Source organism: Micropterus salmoides, unplaced genomic scaffold, assembly GCF_014851395.1.
Source record: "Micropterus salmoides isolate LMB-PRFRI ecotype aquatic unplaced genomic scaffold, ASM1485139v1 Ms_hic_scaffold_17, whole genome shotgun sequence".
Lineage (NCBI taxonomy): Eukaryota > Metazoa > Chordata > Actinopteri > Centrarchiformes > Centrarchidae > Micropterus > Micropterus salmoides.
The window spans coordinates 25,571,503-25,586,296 of NW_024040817.1; the positions used below are offsets into that span (position 1 = coordinate 25,571,503).

General features: G+C 41.9%; 1 protein-coding gene across 6 annotated transcripts in view; it reads right to left on the reverse strand.

The window, feature by feature from the left end:
- trioa (trio Rho guanine nucleotide exchange factor a) overlaps positions 1–14,794 on the reverse strand; it is a 75,465-nt gene that overhangs the window by 41,079 nt on the left and 19,592 nt on the right. For all 6 annotated transcript variants that reach the window (XM_038724494.1, XM_038724493.1, XM_038724490.1 and 3 more), the window contains exons 3-4: positions 3,219–3,293; positions 548–662 (exon numbers count right to left, since the gene is read on the reverse strand). In XM_038724494.1, coding sequence (XP_038580422.1) covers positions 548–662; positions 3,219–3,293 — 190 coding nt within the window. The remainder of the gene's footprint in view (positions 1–547; positions 663–3,218; positions 3,294–14,794) is intronic.

Sequence of the window (14,794 nt, forward strand, 5' to 3'; positions counted from 1 at the left end):
GAAGAGATGCTTTACCTGCAAGGCGAGGAGCTACTCGTCCACAGTAACTACTGCTGCTGCACCGCCTCAGCTACTGCGACACTTTGTTTTGCTTTCACACACACACACACACACACTTGCTCGCTCGCTCCCTCTCTCACACACACCTCCTCACACATGCGCTCTCCATCTCTGTCAGTTTTAATCCCCCCTCCCCTCTCCACTGCTTTCTCTCTCTGTTGATCCCTCCCTCCTTTCATCATTTGCTTTCTGATATACACCCCTCTCTTAGCTCAGGCTTTCCCTCTCTGCCTCAGCATCTCACTGTGCCTCTAGAACTGATTTTTGGCAGCAAAGATGCTGCAGCAAGCTAACTGGTCTTGAATTATTTCGTTCTCCATTCCTCCCTCACATGCTCATCTCAGCTCTCCCACGTGTGTGCAGCCTGGTCCACTAGCTCTGGGGGTTCGCTTTGCTTTGAGGCATTGCTTCTCCTTCTCTTTAAAACACACACACACACACACACACACACACGCAGACCTCAGAGCAAACGTAATGAATGTGTAACCTGGGGATGCCGGCGAGGTACGCGATCAGTCTCCTCAGGTCGTCCGTTCGTATTCTGTCGTGGTTGCTGCGTGATGGAAACGTTAACACAGGACCACCGCGTCGGTCTCTGCCACCTAGAGCGAAACACACACACACACACACACACACACACACACACACACACAGAGGGAGTCAGATTATATCATATAGAAGAAAATATACTGTAGGTGTTCAAGGCATCGTTGCTTCATACCCAAAACTGCTAGTAAAATCTAACATTTCACAAATGTGTTTTAGTGGAAAGCACTGTTCATAATTCATTAAGTAACTACTGAGTGATAGGCTTCACAGATATGAGATGCTGAGCCTGCTAAATGAAACGCCTTTGGCAACATATATACAATTGATTTAAATTACTATTTGCTCTGCTCAGAGCTCTAAGCTAATGGGAGCATTGTAATAATACAAGGCAGGCACTGAGAAACAATAACATAGAACATTATTAGAAAGGTTATTGTTAAAAATGTTATTCCCCAAACCGCTGCCTGATACTGCACATGTGCATCTCTCAACAGAGGTGAGAAGGAAGCGAGATGACTCACCTCTTAGCTACTTCCATCATCAACTCTATAAAAAACTACCTGTTTAATTATTTTTACCCGATTGGGCAAGTGAGTTGCTAGATTTACTAGCCCGATGTGGCATTTTACTTGCGCCGGGCAATCAGGCAATCCTTATTGTTGAACTCTGCATACCTTAAGAATTATAAACAAGACTAAGAGTCTATAGCCATGCTAGCAGCTCTCTGAGGTTGTACTTAGGCACAGCAGTGCTTTGAACTAAGTGCTATTGCTAGCATGGCAACATGCTCATACAACGCTATCATGTTGATGTTTAGCAGGTATTTTTACTATTTCGCTATCTTAGTTTTGCATGTTAGCATGCCTAAATTTCCTAGTTATTGCTAACCACAAAGTAAAGATGAGGCTGATGATAATGTCATTAGTTTTGCACATATTTGGTCATAAACCAAAGTATTGGATACATTGAAATTTTGACCTGATGATGACACTAGATGTAAAGTCAGAGGATCAGCAAAGTGATTACAATTCATCCTGAGGGGGACATGAATGTTTGTTTGAAATTTCATGGCAATCAATCCTATAGTTGTTGAGACATTCCACTCAAAATCATTAATCTCAAACTCCTGGTGGTGCTAGAGGAAAAAGTCAAGGTGTCTCTAAAGCCAATATGATGCATCATCTGGGGACCATTAATGTCTGAACAAAATGTAATGCAAACTGTGTGATAGTTGTTTAGATAGGGTCAGACAGTCAGACAGACAATTTTATCCGTAGAGCTATGTCGCTTGCATGGCTAAAAATTTTAAACATAAATCAGATTATTAGCTTATTCCAAACACATGCAAGCTAAATGCATGGTTTCTCTATTTTAAGCAGTATCCCCACACAATTATTGCATAGCTGACATTTTGTGTGTTTACAGTATTTCTGACTTCAAGAGCCTCCAAGCCTGAATCCAACCTTTTGAATGTTATCATTTTAATTGGTAGTTGTGTAACATTTGCTGTTTACAGTACATACTCAGAAAGAGTGAATTATGATCATCTGATACTATAATAATAATAATATTTTGCTTCTAGTTCCTGACCGGTTGCAGAGGCAGAGAGCTGCTCCACTCACGTGGGAACTTGTAAACACAGGCTGACTGCGCTCAGCCCACAAATTAGTGAGTTCAGTCGGGTTGTTGTGCGCCTGTAGGCTCAACCCGGGTGCTCAGAGGAGAAAATCAAACGCTCACGTGGCAAACATGAGTGAGGGCTAACATGGCCGATATATTAAAGGGGCCAGATTCAGGATAATGGGCTCAGCTCCTCTACATCTGTCCCTATTTTATTTCAATGCCAATTACTCCACAAGTGACTACTATGGGATGCGGTAGCTGAGAGTAAGTCATCTCCATGGCAACACCGCCCGATCTCTCCCTCTCTCAATTTCTGTGTTTGTCTGAGTCATCGTCCTCATCATTGTGTTTCTGTCTGTGACCTTCGCTGCACACACAGGGAGACGAAAGAGAAGTGTGCAAGCAACGCACGCGTGCACACACACACACACACACACACACACACACACACTCTCTCTAATGTTTTTTGTGTTGTACAAATAATCCTGCTGGATGTTCTTGGCAGTTCTCATCTCCAGCTAGGCCTCCTGTGAGTTTTCCCTGGCACACCTCGAGTGTGTGTGAGTGTCAGTATTTGTGTGTGTCAGACATGGCTGAGCTTCCCTTTGATTGGGCAAAGACACAGCTGTAGCTCTCTATTCTGTAGTCCTGCTGATACTGACTAAACAATGGATGTCTGTGTGCATGTATGTGTGTGAAGAAGGGTTGAGTGTCTGGGCCTCAGTCTGACCCGTGAGTTTTTACAGGCAGAGTGCACGGCTTATTATTATGTCCACATTGTGTGTGTGAGTGAGTGAGTGAGTGAGTGAGTGAGTGAGTGAGTGAGTGAGTGAGCGAGCAAGTGAAACAAGCAGTGGGAGAATGTGTACAGTATACCTGCGAGCTGTGTGTTTATGCAAAGTTAGGACTCAACTTTCATTAGCCTTGTCCACAGTGATCAGACACTCGATGTTGACAGACTTGTGAGACTAGACATACAGTCTTACCTGACAAAAAGGCAACTTTTTCTTTGAGGATGGGAAGTACCTCCATTGCTCTCATCTCCTCATTTCTCCTGAAACCTGGATAGAGAGTAAGGGAAGGGGAGAAGGGAAGAAAAAACACAAGGTTTTAATGAAAGAATTAAAAAAAGCACATCCCTTTTCTCTCTGTTCTTTCCCAGTTGATCGCCCATGACTTTTATTTTCCTCTTGAGGGCAGATTATTTGGGACAGAGCAGATTTTGTCCACTTGTAATCTGGAGATCTGCAGCTTTTAAACACAGGGGATTGAGTCCCATTTCGCATTACTTGCGTCATCAGGGAAAAAGTCGACAAGAATCACTCACACACACCAAGAGGAAGCACAGACGCTGTGGTCGGAGAAACAGTAGTGGTGAGACAAAGTGAGGCCAAAGTTGAAGTAAGTTCAGGGGAAACAAAGAGCTGTTGTAGCTCTTGCTGTAACAAAAGGTGAACTGGGGTAAAGCAAGCTTAAACTCCATAGGCCACCACCCAGAGTTAAGTTAAAGCATAACATTATTAAATACTGCAGATATTAAGAGGATTCCCACACAGTGAGTAACTGGATAATTTTAATATCTACAAGTAAAGGTGTGTTCAGACTGTTTCCACTTGAGCAAAAGATTTGCGTGGCGCTGTGTCATGAAAGCCAATCAGTGCTGAGATTTTCCTGACGTCACAAATAATCTGAAATGCAGGACAAACGTATTGTCGCCATCTGTGGGCACCCGCAGCTCTGCATCTTTATTGTACAGTGACAGAACAAAGGAGAGGGCTTGGAGGAGAGTGAGCGAAGCCATCCTAACCAACTACATGATAAGTTCTCAAGATAGCTGTGGCCGGGGTGGGTACCATCCTTTGGATCTGCGCAGGCACCTCACCGACATCACTGATGCTCAGTAGATCGGTACCAATAGTCAGCAGTTTCAATCACCCGCTGCAGAGCCCTCTGATCCTGGGTTGTGAACATCTCATGCCAATTGGTGATGTTTCCAATCAGGATGCCTGCACCAAATTTCATGGGAATCCATCCAATAGTTGCTGAGATATGTCAGTCTGGACCAAAATGGATTACCAACCTACTGACAGACCAAAATTGCCATTTATAGAGCAATGCTGCTGGTAAGGATAAAAATTATTACCCTAATTACCCTACTTAACAAATGTTTTAAACCTTATAAATACTGGGCATCGTCAACTGACAGCATGTTTTCAATTTAGAAATTGAGACATCGCAGCTTTTAAAATTTCCCTCCACCTTCTGTACAAACCACAGCCAGGAGATTTCTAAATGGCACCGTTGGAGAAGGCCAACAAGCTGTCAGCTGAGAAAAATGAATATAAATATAGTTACTTTACCCACTTCAACTCTGTTTGGCTCGTCTTACACTACAAATCTCTGACATTTTCCTATAAATAAGTGTCTGCTAGTACTTGCTCATATTCAGTGATTATCACAAAATAGTGGTGGGAACTTTTAGTTGCTTAATAAAATGCTTTAACATTTTCTCAACACTGGCTTTCTAATAACTGTGGCTCTTTCTTGGGAAAAATCCTCTGGCACTTCACACAAGGACTGATGTGTTTTATATACTGGTCTGTATGGAATAAACGGAAGAAGAACTGCATTGCTAGCATGAGAACTGATGCAAAAAAAACGCCCACAGCAATAATCTCAACTATAAATTGTCACCCTATAAATGTCAAACTGGATCTCCCGGGTCTGTGGGTGCCAAAATTTCCTCCCGTTGTGATGCTAATATTCTGTCAGGAGTGAACGGATGGCTGTCGGGAGATATTCAATAAGTGAAAATCTGTTCAAGTAGCACACATACAAGTCCCTGATGTGATTAAACTCACATCTCAACTTCAACACACACACACACATGGATAGAATGGGCCCAGATTTTGTCCTTGAGACTGAACAGAGGTCTGGTTTGTGTGACTGATGACTCAGACAAGTCATACTCCCCAAGTGTCTCTTTTTCTGTTGTTCTGTCTTTGACCTTCTGCGTCTCACTGACTTTCTTAACTTTTTCATCCTCGACCTGGTTGTTAGAGAAAGATTCCTACTCCGTTTTCCAATACAGGTTATCGTAAACATTCATTAAGGTAAGCTTTTTATATGTTTTACACAAATTAGACTAAAATTAAAGGAAACGTTTGACATTTTGGGAGCCAGTTAGCTTAGTTTAGCATAAAGGCTAGGAAAACATCTAGCCTGGTTCTGTCCAATTCTAACAAAATCTGCCTACCAGCACTTCCATAGCTGACCAGTTAACATGCTATATCTCAAAAGGGCCCCCTTGTTGGCCCCCTTTCCAGTCTTTGTGCTAAGCTAAGCAACCTGACTGCTGGCTGTGGCAGCATACTGTATTTAACAGACAGATATCAAAGTGTGCGCTCTGAACTATTCAGAGACAGAAAGAAAAAAAGAGAGAAAGAAAAGATGATGGAATATATTTCCTGTCTCTACATACATCTACTGTGTCTTGTAGTGGTAGAGGTGAACTGATTAGACACACACACGCGCTCACAAATTGTTTTGAGTCCAAGGGAAGCAGTGATCTCTCTGTTGGCCTTCTACTATTGTTATGATGCAAACCCTCACACCCACAGATCCACACACCCCTCTCAGGCACTCGTAGTGAATTGTACCTCAGCGTCTGCTCTCAGCATGCCGTTGTATTTATGACTGTATACTAATGAGATGCTAATTCTATTTCTGCCACCGGAGGAGATGGACGAGAATCAGGGCTTGTCTCTATTTTTACTCTCCTTTCCTCCTCTCATTTGTCCCCCAACGTCCCTCAGGGTGCCACAAAAAACAAATTGGCATGATCAACTACATTTCCCACTGCGCTCCTGTAGAGAGTGAGCTTGTAGTTCTTAATAGATGAAACATGAGAGGAGGTTAATGCAGACAGAGAGCTCCTGCTCTGCCTCTATTTCTGGGAGCCATACATGGACCAGATCTCACTCTCTATGGAGACAGCAAGGGAGTCAAATTAGACCGCTACTCATAATTAGTTTCATTATTGATGAGCGTATCAATTGTTTTTAGCTCAATCATGTCTGCAAATGCTCACATTTGAGAAGCTATAACCACTTAATCTTTGCAAGTTTTGCTTGAAAAGTGAATTTAATTATTAATTGGTGAGAAAAATCTGATAATCAGATGAACTGTTCTTGCTAATAACAAAAAAAGAAAGAAAAAGATAATTGACTGCTCTAGGTTCAAATAATGTGCCACGGAGAACGAAGAGTATTCTTTTCATTGAAAAAATATTTAGCAACTCTTGATAATTAGCTGTTGAAGTCATTTTTGAACATTTTGATTTTCTTTACCTTATGTGATAGAAAAGGGCATATCTTTTGGGCTAAACAAACAATTTGAAGACATCACATTGGGTTTTAGGAAATTATTTATTTCCATTTTCTAGACATTTTATAGATCGAATATTTGAATGAGAAAATAAACCCTACATGAATCTACTAGACACTAATGAGCAAGGGGCTGCAACAAACACTTTTCATTTTGGATTAACCAGGGATTATTTTTCAATGTATTGCTTAATTGTTTACTTTCTTAAAAGGTCAGGAAATTGTGAAAAATTTATTTTTCTAAAATAATACTGTATTTTCTCACATAGTGCAAATATGATGATTTTGTAGAAAATTATACACTTAAGCTACCCAACAGTATATCAAATAGTTAAAATTTGCTCAACCTTAAACATCTACAGAGGTAAAATGTAGCAGTAACAATCTCCCCCCCTAGCGACCAGCGGAAACACTGAAAACTCGAATATTAATATGGTCATCTGCTATAGAAAAAGACAAATTCATTTTGAGATAATCAGCAGCGGCAGATGCCTGCACTCACAAGGCCAATAAACAAAAAATATCTGTGGAAAGATCTGCAGGCAGCCTTGTCAGTGTGGCTGCTGTGGAACAATGTTAGCGCTCCCCCTTGTGAGTTTTGGGAAAGTAGTGAAAAAGTTTCTCTCATCCTAAATGACAGCAAATCTTATCTAAAACCATTACTGCCTTGTGTTAGATGTACTGTAGAGAATAATGCAGTTGAATGACCACTCACTTTCCATTAAACACCAGTCATGATCTGAAATCTAAAGCATAGCCCATGTATGTTTCTGTTTCATTCATTAAAATTCCATCTAAAACAACATGTTACATGTTGTAAGATAACATGTATTAGATTGTACTGCATGGAATAATGGAATTTTCTTTGCTTTGATATCGGCATTATAGATCAGCCTTTGGCCGCCCTGCTCTCTAAATATCGGCATCAGCCATTGAAAAACTCATATCGGCCGACCACTAATCTGCTGTATCGCAAATTCATCAATATATTCCGTACAGCGCCCAGACCTAGTTGCCCATTATTTATCTGACGATCGACTAATCAATCAAGCAACTAAACATTACAGCTCTACACAGGCTACAAAACATTAGTGCTTCATTACTGGTGCATGTTGAGGGTAAAGGAACACAAATGGATGATGATTCAGCATCTTTTCACCATGGCGTGATTCATCTTCTAAAGCAAAGACAAGCTTTGATGTTTCCTGGCAGCCAGCCAATCGGACGGCTGCAGCAGCATAATAAAAAACCTCATGTTGACTAGATGACAAGCAGAAAACCACTACGAGAGAGAGAGAGCGAGAGCGAGCGAGCGAGAGACTGTAGTACAGGTACTGTACAGTCAATTATGGTAAGCCCAGATACACACACACACACACACACACACACACACATTTTTAACCCACAAACCCCCTCCTTCCAAATCCTCCTTTTCTTCCTCTTTAAATGTCACAATCCAACAATTATCTGAAAGGTCACATCCTTGGATACACTGACAGACATCATCACTCTATTCAGGGCATTCCAGTAACAATTATTTCTTTCCTTCTACCTCAGCTAACGATCTCCTGCATCAAAATTGCAGGAAGTTGTTGCATCCACAAAAATGCAACTGGATTGTTAATTCAACTGTTAGTGGACCAACCGGTGTTTTTGCCACTTGTATGATGATAACAAATCTGTGATTTTATCCTGTGTGAATACATATTAGTGCATAATCGCTAGGGCATTTTCTGCTTCTAAATGGCATGGTATCTGGAGGTATCTGAATGTGATGACATCTTTTAGCCTGACAATGAAAGTTTACAGTACAACCTCCAGTACACAAAAGGTAAGTTTAAACCACACAGACACATCACTTGCCTGTGCTCTGGGACAGGAGAAAGTGGCACAGCAGCTAAATATAGAGTGGCCAGGTCACACACACACACACATACACACACAGAGGATATGACAGGTGGACAGACAAACAGAAGAGGAAGGAAAAGAGAGATGTAATGACTGTCATCGCTGTCAGATACACAATCATTTCTATCACCTTTCTTTCCTTTAATTCCCTTTTCTATTAGTCCAGCCCTCTTTTCCTTTAACTTGGTTCTTCCTTTATTTTCAACTGTGTTTTCACTTCATTTAAAGCAATCGGCCATTGGGGGCAAATGAGGGATAAGGAGGACGAGTAGGAAAAGGAAAGAAGCGTGATGACCTAATGGTAGATCTGTAATTGCCACACACCACCAGACTTAGCATTGTACCTGTCAGCTGGATGAGGGCGGAGCCTGTCTGGACATACCGCCACTTGTGATTGGTTGCCCAGCAAGTCATGCTTGATAATTCTTCCATAAATTGTAAAACAAACAAAAAAAAAAAATCCATAAATTGCTGCAGATTTGGCTTTGTTTGCTGATGGGGAAACGTAGCCCGTTGCTACCACCAGCTAATGATAGAGTGATGGGCCGATGTGCTGAAGGGATCTCAATCCACTATGGGCAGAGAGTCGGAGCAGCTGAGGCTAATCCTGGGATTCCTGAGGGAAGATATTCCAATCCAGCAGACAACCAAAACCACCCATTTTGGTGTTGTCTACACATCCACATGGAAAAGCTGGTGCAAACATTTCCGAGCAGAAACACAGCTATTATTGTAGTCTGTTTCAGTGCACACCAGCGCACAGTGTAGATACACCTCATGCCGCATTAGATGAGCTGCTAATCTGCATGTCTTTTGGAAAGACAGGTTCCTGGAGGTAATCCTCAATGTCTAGGAGGGGCAATCATTATAATATGCCTGCACGGCATGTACACACCCTGAGAAGCTGCTTAGGATCAGGAGGGAGACTCGGGATTGATGGGGGAAACCCTTATAGAGTAGGAGAGGGTTAGACATAACATCAAATACACGTCAGTCTTTCCTTCCCTTCTGTTGCTCCAGTGGAGCCACTCAGTGGCAAACAGTTGTAGACTGAGGTTGTGCTGGGCAGCTTACACATCTGTATGTCTCTTCGTGTATAAACATTTAGCAATTTAGCCCAGAAACCATCATAAAGATTAATATGTGCATGTGTCTGAATATGTGCCACAAAGTGTTAAGGCCTGAGTACAAAGCCCTCGCATTTTTTCCAACCCATTATATCTAGAGGTCACAACATTATCATTATGGTGTACAGTTGTCTTCACTATTTTCTGACATTTTATAGACAAACAATGAATCAACTAAATAATCAGCAGATAATGAAAATATTTATTAGTTGCAACCTTTCAAGAGACTACCTCTAATATGTCCTGCAGAACTGATCATTCTGAAACAGTGGTTGATTAACAGTTTCTACTGTAATCAGTGGTGCTGGGTAGCTCCACTGCAGGCAACACCACAAAAACATGCTTTGACACGGCTAAACAATATGACATCTTAGGAAAACAGCATAATTTCATCATTATGTTAGCAAAACTGGCTTCAAAACAAATACAACCACCACAAAACTTTATCTTTACCTTACTTTATCTTGAAAACAATGACATGATCAAGTTGTGATGTTGAAATAATGGCTTTAGAAATGGATCTGCAAACATAGCCATGCTGGGTGAACATTTCCCACACACTGACAATAAGAGAGCAGCCCACCGAGGTAAATTAGGTCTACCAAGGAACTTTCTGTTTTGGATTCATTCTGAGTGCCATGATGCATGAAGTTGCTGGGCACGCTAAATGAAAGGTAAATAACAAGTAGTCAATGTTTACCCGCCAGTGATGAAGTACAATGACAAACTGTGGTAAACACCAGAATATGAAATTTCATGACATTCCTCATTTTATTTATAATGAATAAGCCATTAGCTACAGCTGATGAGGTCATTACCTTGTTGCCGATGTCTAAATTAAAAAATTCAGAGGCGCCCATTGCAAAGCCTTGGATTCCCAAGAAGAATTTATTCTCCAAATGCAGAGGTGAACAGTATTTTCCAGAACGCTTGTCTGTCCCATATGACAGTAATGTACGTTTACTAGATAAACCTTTCCGAATCGACAATTTTGTGGGTCACTGGTCCTGTGTGAAGGGGCTAGCGTTGAAACGCAGTAACCACTGATATGGCTACACTCCTCAGCGTGAAAAGGGCAAGGGATGAGAGGGAAATGCCAGAAATGTCCATCATCCTTTGCTGTGTGGAAACCACCACAACATAAGTCACTTCTTCATTCCAGGTCAGGACTGTTACAGGGTCGTGTGTCTGTGTGTCAGAATATGTCAACAGTCAACTCACACCTCAGACGCTTGAGACTTGTAGCCTCCAAAGGTCAAGTGGGCATTTGACTGGCTGATACAACAAAGCAGTTTACTCAAAAACACAACGACAAGACTGCACCATAGAGATTGAGACAAATAGCAAAGGGAGGGGTTAGAGCATGTGTGTTTCTGTGAAAAAAAAAAAAAAAAAAAAGACAGTATGCAACAGCTGTCTGGACCACGACAGATGGGACGAGTGGTACAGTCAGTCAGCAAAGGGAGGGGAAAAGTTGTCAACATACCACACACACACACACACACACACACACACACACACACACACACGGCATCTTCCTTATCTGATTAAACAGCAGTTACATACAGGCATAATCTCATAATGACTCCCCGGCAGCTGATTTGGACAAATCGGTTCTAAACCAGCTGTTGTGGGTCAAGAGAAACCAGAACTGTGCACATGTGTGAGCATCCCTGCATAACTGCGGACTTCCCACATTCAAAGCGTGCCAGAAATTCCTTGCTGAGGGATGTGTGGGAATGGCAGGAATTCCTTGAGGCAGAGGGAGTGGACAGGAATAGGGCGTCCATGACCTGGACGCCTGACCTACATCCTGATCACAGACGCTCTAGAAAGCTGGGTTAGGAAAGAACAGATCCTGGCCAGTGTAGTTTTATTTGACTGCATGCTTATTGTATTCCTGAATGTTTCACTGTGGGGAAACTCTTAAACGGAATTAATTTGATTTTGACCCTTTACATTGAATATATCGATTTAAATGTATTTTGGACTCAAATTCATTTTATACAAAAATTGCAACCTAAATGCTCCCAAACTATGTGAAACGACGTTACACACGATAGCTCTGCTTTAATCTTGAGAAGCTGCAGACTCTATTCATTAGTCACTGTAACTTACTTTGTACATTTCCAGATAAAGCTTGTGGGTCTTTTGAAAGTACTGTTGAAAAACGATAATATTCTTTGTGAGGTTCATCAATCGTGATAAATGATGCTTTCGGTGGTGTTTAAACACCTTACATAATGAATTATTTTTTTTACCTTAGAATGAGCCAGTTCTACATAAATGCGGGTCCCCCTTACATGTAGGTTGCCATGTCGTGTCACCTTGTTTCTATAGTAGCCGAAAACGGACAAACGGTGCTACAGAGCGTGTTTCGTCACTACTTGTTCTTCTTTTTGTATAATTCTGGCAGTGTAGACACTCATCACTACGTTGAACGCGTATGAAGAAGAAGTAATAATAATAATATACAGTCTGAGTAGTCATCTGGTTTATTAGAAGTAAGATGAGAAGTGAAATTAGAAGACCACACGTATTATTAAGCACAAGCGTTTGGATCTTCGTCCTCAAAGAAGCGAAAACACGAAGAAGCCAGACAAAGTACGGAAAGATAATGGCAGAAATCAAGGTTATAATTGTTGTGGATTTTCCCATGTGGAAGGTGCTGATGCAGGATAAAAGCGGCGCTGACGTTGCCTGTTTTTCTGCCGGACATGTAATTAAGTTAGTACAACTTTAGCGATGCAAATGAAAACTGTTGTTTGATAACTTTAGCTAGCAGATGGGCATAATCACAGAGAGAAGTAACGTCTTCCCTTGTCAGTGGTGTGTCACTGTGCGGGGGAGGCGGTTAGTATACAGTCAATTACTGTTAACCTGGATGAGTTTTACAAGATACAAAGAAATGTGGTACTACTGTCTGAAAATGCGGAAGTTGGTGCTGGTAATGTTGAGCACGCTCTGGGAGAAGAATGATCCTTTTTCAGTGATCACAGACTTTTCTGACACTCTACGTAATGCCAAAACATGAATCCCTGTCTTTTGTGGTTCTGCAATACTACTGTGTATTTAAAAGGCTGCAATAAATAGAAATTAGAAGAGGGTGACAGATACATGTGTGTAAGTGAGTGATGCAGGTGTCATTTTTCCTGTGTCTGAAACAGAGGCAGAGGATGTTAAAAGATTTCAATTCAATTTCATTATGTTTCCTTCTTCATCTTACTCGCTTGTCTCATCTGCCACACTGTATTTGTTGACTCTTCTTCCATCTTCTTTCATTCGTGTCACAAACATTACAATTGCTTTTATGTTCCTTGTGGGTTTTTTTTTTTTTTTAAAACAGCCAGCAACTTTGTCTTACACGTCCCCTCCTGTCTGGCTGCCATAGGCCTAAAGGCAGCTGTCGACCACCCTCTTGGTCCTAGAGGAGCAGCTTTGATTGGCTGCAGCACAGGAGGGTGTTGCCCTTGTGGACAGTGATGAAACAAGAGGGGCTGATCTGATTGGCTGTTGTGATCAGACACAGCTGTGGCACTCTAACAATGCACCTACTGTGGGCACAGCTGGCACAGGCTATGCCACTATACACACAAGGGTGATAACTGGTTAACAAGAAAGAACATGGGATTACAACCCAATATGTACCCATATTTTTATTTGCCATTTATGTTAATTCACTTTGTGAATGTTCCAATTTCTTTACATAAATATTCAGTGTTCCGACCCAAATTGTAGTCTCATTGGGGTAGGGAAGCCTGCACTGCATTATTAGCCACTAAAACTCTCTGCTAGCAGCTCTTTAAGGCAAAGGGAGGCAGGTTTCACTACATTTTAAAGCCTGACACCCCTTAACTTGTTGTGTGAAAACTTCCCAACACCACTGGAATGATTTCTCTAGCTAACAGTCTGGTCTCATCCAAGACTGACAGCGCAGACGAAAAGGTGCAATTTGTGCAGCACGTATTTCATGCTGCATTAAAAATCAGGCCCCGCCGATGAAAAGGGGGTATCATTATCTTGACACACCGAGCTGACAGCGTAAGTGATTAAACAGCACAGGGTGGGTGTTTGTTTCCAGTCCACTCAGACGCTCCATGTCCTGCCCCATTTTCCTTTTTTTGTCCCCAAATCTGAGTTTTGGCCTGGGAGAGAGCGACAGAGAGCGCCCCATCTTTCCTTTACCTCCGCCTCTTTCTGTTCTCTCCATCCGTCCAGACCTCTAATAGCAGGGTAGGCTAACCGAGCGAGAAACAGGCCAGGGTTACCCCAGCGACCCAAACACAGCAGGGGAAGAGGGGAGTGAGAGGAGGGAGAATAGAAAGACATAAAGAGAGGGAATAGAGAAAAGACGGCTTGTTATTGGTGCCAAGAGTTCATTCGTCCGGGTCTGTTAATGCCACCTGATCTCATTCTGACAAACCGGGACGAGACAGAGAAAAAGCACAGTAGGCGACAATAAGATTTATGCACAAAAATCTGATACTATTATGATAGAGAGGGGGAAAAAAAACACTGTATTTTATTTTACGTGTTTTTTCAGTGTTGTAAATACGTCCACTCTTCTCAGTCATCAATTGAGATTCAGGGCAAAATGCAGTCAACTGCTTGACACCTTTATCTGCTTTAGGACCAACACGCCATCTGGAGATGACTATGAAATGAAATTTCAGCTTGCAGAAAGCACCTGATTACCAACGAATTACACAAATTCAATTCAATAATGTTGGGAGTGGTTCAGCATTTTAACCAAAACTACTGGGCAGACAGAAAAAAAAAAACTGAAAGAGAAACCGTGATGGAAATGCACAAGCCTCCTTGCAAAGCACTCTTCAGCACATCTGTCAAGGTCCAAAGACATTAACATCATTACATAACAGAACCCCCCCACCCCACCACACACACACACACACACATACACACATTGCAACCTACTCTACAGCCACCCAGTCAGACCAGTGGCTGTGAAGGCAAGGCCAGCAGATGGACAGGGCTAATCCCCCATCCCTCCTCTAAACCAGGAAGTGATAACTGGCAAGCACCAGGAAGCTTAAGGAACGCACTGCCCGGACAATGTTTTGCAGACAGGCCAAACAGTAGCAATGAAGCCAAGTATTGTCTAGATATAATTGAATTCAAGTT